Raw genomic sequence first — 7,498 nt, 5'->3', positions numbered from 1 at the left:
AGAGCTGGTAGACCTACTAGCAAACCTTTAGCTCAGAAGTCAGAGTATACACCCACATTAAATCCTAAAATTGTTTTTCCAGGCAGCTCTTAAAAAGAAATATTCAGTCACATGTTTCTTGTGATAACAGGTTGATCTTTGCCTATGGAAATGCAGATACCTTTAAGATAAAGAATGTATGAAATAGACTACATACAAAACTCTACCACTAAAAAACTGAATCAAAATGAAATAAATTACATACATGCTATAATCAAACTAGTAGCACAGAGTGTGATATATTTCTATCTAGCAGGTATGTTACTACATATTTATAAATCCAAATAAAAGAAAATAATTACACTTTACAGGTTTACTTTTCTTAGGCATTCTGGGAGCTTAATAAATGAATGTGCTGGCTATAACCTGCAGTCATTTGAGCTCAAAAGTGAATGCAGAAAAGGCAATGAGAAATAAAACATCCTGAAGCGTTAACACTCCAAAGTCGATTTGAGGAGAATCCTAAGGTTTTATGTTCAGGAACCCTGGCACTGTCACAGTTGTGGTGATTTTTTACTTCAAATCAGAGTCTGTAGTTCTTTTCATGACCAATGCATAAAATGCATGAGTTTATACGTTGGAAAGTGCAAGAGATGAATATACTAAATGGAAGGATGAAGGAAAAAAAGAAGACTATGCACATCACTGGTATTAGGAAATTAAGGAAAAAATAACCCTTTTTCCTGTTTTCCTTAACATTGTTTAAATAAGAGGGTTCCCCCTCCCCCATCTCTCCCCTTTAACTTTATTAAGGATAAGCATGTGCAGGCTATCTGGGGAAAAGGGCTGGAAGTAAAACAAAAGTGTTAGGGTTTTGTTTGGCAGTTGGTAGACTAGAGAACAGAAAGTGAGTGAACAAGGAAGAAGGTTTGAAATAGCAGATGTCTATAAATAGAAGATATCTGCTGGACAATAAATTTGTCAGGGAAGAGGGAGATATGGGAGGAAGCAGGAAAAAGAGAAAAATCTATAACTCCCCACTGATTGTGCCTCTTGTTTATAGTACTATGCAGCTCCTTTCCTCCTGTTACCTTGCACAGTTAAGACAGCTCATACATCATGGACAAACCAATATGTGTTGGTTTTCTTAAAATAGCAGTAGGTCTTTTAGTCCAGCCAGGATAATAGTAATGATGGCCAAGACCACATCTTGTGAAGGTTTTTTAACCCTTACCGTTTCACTTGGGAAAAGACTAATTGAAACTACTGTTAATAAATCACTGCTGCCTATCAAATTTGCAACAGCAATTTGAAAACAAAAAAAAAAAAAAAAAAGAAAGAAAAAACCAGCATGTGATCAACTTTAAACGTAGTACAGAAAACCTTTTGCTTATTATTTTTAGTAGCACTAGGATATTGCTAATCCTATAATACTCTCCTTAATAAGAAATGTATGAGGAAAGGTTCATTCTCTCATCTTCCCCCTCTAGAGCATCTATGGAGAAAATTTTAATCCTTTTCTCAATAAATCTGCAACACTTGTTGATTTTCAGTTGTCCTTAATAAATCACTCAGATTTTCATATGCTGACTTCAGCTGAGGTGGTTAGCACTTATTCTGAATTGCTAGGATTTCATATTGTAAATTCACTCCACAAATATTAATTTAATGCTTCAGCTATTTCATTATTTTTCCTGACTTGGTTCCAAATAATTTTCTTAGCATCTCACTACAACAAACACAGAAGCTCTTGCTTAGCATATTTATTTTCTGTCTATTTCAGGTGCCACTGATTTTCTGCCATCTGGAACCTATGAATACTTTAATGGTGGTTAATGTAGGGAGTAACCATCTGATAGCTGTTACACTGATGCTTCCACATTTTTTATTAGAATTGTTAAAATAATAGATGGTGTTTGCATATAACTGTAATTCCCTGCTATTTGATCAACAGTATTTATTTCTTTCACAAAACCCAAAGCATCCATATAGAAAATGTACCATTTTAAAGCACTTCAGAAAGTTCAGTAAAATCAGGAAACAAATACTTAAAGCCATTAACTATAAAAACTTACACAGAAAGCTAGCAACACAGCAGGAAATAGAAGCCTTTTCTTTCTAAACCTCTTCCCATATATTAAATATAAAATCATTCTGAGTCACTGCAGGAAGTCTGCAGTGCAAGTTGCCTGAAGACAGTTTTTGAAAATACTTTGCAAATAATACTTGACTTCTTAGATGCGACCTTCAACTTTCTGGGTGGTCAAAAAATTTTAATTTCTTACTGTACCTTTAAAATTTGCATTCTTATAAAAACATTATACTTTGTTTTGATTTTTGTTAAGAAAACCAGAATTACTTTTGAGGAGTATACTTGGCATTCACCAAGACACGGTACAAGAAGCTTTAGTATGGTCCAAAATAAGCTTTTGTGAGTAGCTGTGGAACAATCCATTCAATTAGGTGTTTCCTTTTACAGATATGATCTGGAGTTGGCTTATTCCCCAGGGAAGAAATCATTATATCTTTTATCAAGACAGTTGGATGTTTCTAAACTAATACTATAAAGTCACTTAACAAAAAATGATTTTTTTTTGGGGTCCTGCCTAGACTAAAATTCCTAAACAAACAAAAAGAAATAATAAAATTTATGTTTAGAGAAATGTGAGTAAGGTACCAAATACAAGTAAACCCTCCAGTTTAATTCAAATATTCTCACAGAAATGAGAAATAATTTTTTCAATCTTACCTCAGTAACATCTGCTAGCAAAGTGCTCACAAACCTCACTGAGCAGTACAGGAAAACACTTCCAGGTTTCAAACTCATTTTGATTTGATCTGTAGTCATGATTGATAGAGAGAAAATATATGCAGCCCAACAGCCCTTAAAAAAATAAACTACTACACAATAAGGTGTATGGCCCTCCCATGAAGCTCTAGAGGAAGTCAGGCTGGCTCTGCAGTGGTCCACATATTTTCAGATGATCTAGGTTTTGAAGTTAAAGATGAAATGTGAATGTCTATAGGTTATTCAGGGTAGCAAAGACAATGGTTAATAATAAAGAATTACAGAAAACCCTTACAGGACTGGGAAATAATTGGCCTGTGGCATTCAGTGTGCACAGTGTAAAGTAATGCAGATAAAGAAGTAAAAATAACCTTAACATTACATACTAAACAAAGGTAGCTAAGAATTATCACTCAGGAAATACAACTTATTATTATAAGATGTTCTACAAAAATGCATTCCTCAGTTTGTTTGTCAATAATGGTCCAAGAACTGGATTAGATCTTAACAACTACTAGGAATAAAGTGGAAAACCATTTGTCTTGGCTACTGGTTATACTTCTTATCCTTTAAACTCAAAAAGGCTATGGTGAAGCTTCAAAAGGTGAAAAAAGGGATGAGCAAAGATATGAGAGCATTTCCATATAACAAATGAGCAAATAACTTGTGATCTCTGGACTGAAAATAGGTCTATGAAATCATGATTTAGAAATGGGGTGCCTTATTCATTACACCTTCCCAACCAACGATTTGGAAAAGGTGTTAGAGGAAAGGTGTCATAAAAATAAATTATCAAAGGACAAGTTCAAAACAAACAGCTGGAATATTTTTCCCAGAGTGTACAGTATATCTGCGGAACTCTTTGTGATAGATGTTGAATTCACACAGTTTCTACAAGAAGCTGGCTAAGTTTGCAGAAAGACAATCCGTTAAGGTGCAACGTGACATAAAGATGCCCTCTCATTCAAGAAGTCTCTGGTTCACAGAAATCTCCAAAATTTGGGGTGATATTCTATGAAAATATCATTTTATGTTTGCCCTACTTTTGAGGTCATAACAGGCACCCGCTGTGCCCCATTGTCAGAGAGAGATGTGGGGCTGGGTAGACCCTTGGCCACTTTCAACCCTATTCTTTGCTAGAGAGCTCAGTATTTGATGAAGCTCTACTATGCCCCTGTTTCTTTCCTTACTTTCAGTAACTGCTCTGCTTATCTACTGGAGACTGCTTTCAACAGGCTTTGCTTACATCGCCCTGTAGTGCTGTAATTCATATATAGTTGTCTTAACTGCATTTTATGCCATTCAGAAAGGGTAAATGGACCTCAGAGTAGTCATATATTTATATTTACTCTATGGCTTAAAACAAACATCACCAAATAGCCTAAAAGGATACTGATGAAAATTAGAATCCTGCCATCTGAGATCAGCCATAAGCGTACTAAAGATAATACACTTTTACATAATTTATTACTTAACTAATATTTTGTTCAGCCTTTGAGAGAGATTTTCACTGTAAAAATAAATTCCACCCACTCTTCAAACTCACTCCATTTTAATGGAATCCTATATACTAGGTTTGTCAAGGATGTAATCACTGTAACAGGTGCCCTTCTGATGTGCAGATTATACTGATAGCTACAATGGAAGTTAATAAAAAGTATACTTCATTACCTTGAAATGTTCTGAAGACCTGGGTAATTTGCATTACACTCATGTAAAGCCCTGTGCAATCAGACAACTTTATCTTCTTCTTACAATTTGTTTTGTCGTATGAATTCTCACTGAGCTCTTCTTGGCTGTGCAAAAGAAGCAACAAGGTTGTTTAAGGAAGGAAAGAGTTTATTTGAAGGAAGTTTGGTTGCCTAAAATGGTGATCAATATGATTTTGTAGTCCCAGTGCACTACTTGCCTTTTTTTGACAGGACAAATAACATAAGAGAAAGAAAATCTCATTTGAGTCCTGTTGACTCTTCTGAAGCCAGTGAGATCTTTCTCACACCAAGGTGTTCCAGACTATTTGCTAAGATGAGCGAGTGGAAATGAATCACTGCACTTCTGTCTTCCTTCCAGCAAACTGTAAATGCAGACACGAATTTTCATGTCACCTAAAGTAATAGCATTATTAGTATGAGTTTGCTTAGGATTGGCAGTAGGGTTTCAAGGTCCAAAGAGTAGGTTTAGGGTTTGGGGGTTTTTTGCCCCTTAAAAAGAATTAGTAAGATTGTATTGTGAGCATATAGCCTCATTTTTATACTCCTACCTGCCAACAGTGTTTCAATTGAATAAAAAAGGAAATAAAAACTTCTATTGTGTGAATGAAAAAAAGATAATCAAACAGTCCCCCCAAAACAGATAAAAACAAATGTGTTTCAGCAGAGGCTGATATTGCATTCGCTATGGCTTAAAATAACAGTTCTTGCACAATGACTGACTGTACCAAGATTACTCCAATGTAAGAAATGTTAAGGACTGAAAAGTATTGTGTGAATATTTTTAACTAGGAAACAATGCTAAACTGATTAGCATGAATATTTTTTTAAGTGAAACAGAATTCTAGTCATTACATAGAAGTTTAGAATCACAGTATGATTTGGGCTGGAAGGGACCTTAAATATCATCTACTTCCAACCCCTATATTTGGGGGGGGTGCGTGTGGTCATCACTCCTAGTGCCATCCCCTATTAGTCAGCTGCTCACATCAGCAGAGCTCTTGGGCAAGTCCTGGCAAGGCCTTGGATCTCCCTTCATGGCTCCTGTGGTTCAGGAAAGAAACTCTTGGATGCCATTTTCCCCACACTCTGGTGCTGAAGGTGTCCTCTCTGGAGCTACTCACCTTGCAAAGTAAAGTGTTCTTACAGATCAAAAGTCTCCACACTGAGAGTGAGATAGACCAATTCAGTTTCAGTGGGTATTTGTTTGTTTGCTTGTTTGGTTTTGTTGCTTCTGTTGTTGTTGTTTCTGTGTTTATTTTGGGGGGGAGGACACACACGGATGACAATCTGATAGACTTTTTACAGGGTTGCACTCACCAGGTTGCCAGTTTCTCTGACCCAAGGTAAAACAGACCTACCAGTAATTCAGACCAGTTCCACAATGGTACTGGGAGATGGGGACTGAGACCTTGAATGCATCACAGGACTTCATATTCATAATGAGAAGTTTGACCTGTTCCGGCAGCCAATTATATAGAACAATATACGTGGTTTAACATATTATTATCAGAGAGAAGGAAATCAAAGCCAAGGTATGATCTCATTCTTCCATATAGTGTATTAACCTATTAAAAGATTCAGAGTACTCCATCACAGAAGAGAATTAATAATTAAATGGAAGGTGTCCAGTGATTTATCACATTTTATGTCTGTATTTTTACAAGAAGAGGGGCATTAGTTTATTTTAAGAAAAAAAAAAAAAAGGTAGCTTAACACTGATTAGAAGCTTTAAAGCAAAATACAAAGCCTCCACAGAATGCAGCCCCGCTTCCAAAATAATGATTCCTTCCATAGCACATTTTCAGAAGATGTGTTTATTTTTAAACGCAGATAATAATACATCCTTTATAGTGTACAGACTTACTGCTTAATTGTCTATTATTACAATTTGAATATTAGTTACTTTAATACAAGTAGCTAAATACAGTGACAAAGAAAAATGAAGCCCTAAAAAGAAATTACTGAACATCTGCTATTGTGAATGAGTTTTTCATCTGTGACTATACTCAGATTGTATCCATACAAACTATCAGGCACAACATATTCCCTTGTGATGGTGTCTTCTCAGCTGCACAAGAATTGCACTCATAACTAAATATACGTATTATTTTAATTTTGATTGTCTAGTTCTGCAAATTGTTCATAAAACAAAAGGTTAAGAATGACCAAACCTGATGTTGATGCAATCATTTTGATTGATACCATATGTTGGGGTTTTACATATCCTTTTCCTTTTATATGTGTTCTTAGTAGTCTGCTATATAAACTAAATGAAAGAGAAAGCTTCTTTGAGTCTTGAAAGTATAAATTGTTACGAGTTCCAACCTACTACGACATGAGCAACAAGAAGATAACACATCCCAATGGTACAGGACACAATCATCATGGGGAAACCTAACCTGAAAAAACAATAAAATAAAGATTAATAATGATACAATAGTTTGTTCTCCAAGCAACTTAGGAAAAGAAAATTTAAGTTATCCTATGCATTCCAAGCCCTGAATATGCTTATAGCAGTGCCGAAAGCATGGATTTACTGAGAGTATGAAGATGTCTAGGAGTCTAATATTCAGGCTCACATTTCCACTTCCAGCCTATTTAAGAGATAAGAGGTCAAAAGTAGCATAATTTCACTGGTTTCAGGAAATCTCTTCCAATTCTCTCTGTCTCAGAATCTCAGAACTTGTTGTGTTTTGTATTTTCCCAGACAACATGCAATTATCCAGGTAAAATAATGCTTCTTACAAATTATGCAGCATCAGAATAGATTTTCTAATGCATATGACCTCAGATGAGGTGTGTAATCCTAGTATGGCACTTTATAACTTCATCTATGGCTGAAACTTATTAAATTGTTTCCCTGTTGACCTGTAGTCATGTACAGCTAGTATTCCTCTTCCGTACCTCTCGCCTGGTTTAACAGACTTGATTATTAATGAACTGTTGGAAATAAACGCCAGACAGATGTAAAAGTGCTAAAACTTTACTGTTCTATGAAAACAGCTATTTCTTTTTTACC

The 7,498-nt window shown here is 35.5% G+C and overlaps 1 protein-coding gene across 1 annotated transcript in view; it reads right to left on the bottom strand.

Moving 5' to 3' along the window:
* Positions 1 to 6,790: 6,790 nt before the first annotated feature.
* OCA2 (OCA2 melanosomal transmembrane protein) overlaps positions 6,791 to 7,498 on the bottom strand; it is a gene marked incomplete at both ends in the record, with an annotated part of 171,283 nt that continues 170,575 nt past the window's right edge. The window contains one exon of the mRNA XM_080614470.1: positions 6,791 to 6,878. Within this exon, the coding sequence (XP_080470596.1) occupies positions 6,791 to 6,878 (88 nt within the window). The remainder of the gene's footprint in view (positions 6,879 to 7,498) is intronic.

This window comes from Psittacula echo (genome assembly GCF_963264785.1).
Source record: "Psittacula echo genome assembly, chromosome: 3".
NCBI lineage: Eukaryota > Metazoa > Chordata > Aves > Psittaciformes > Psittacidae > Psittacula > Psittacula echo.
This window is presented reverse-complemented; position numbering and strand designations above follow the sequence as displayed.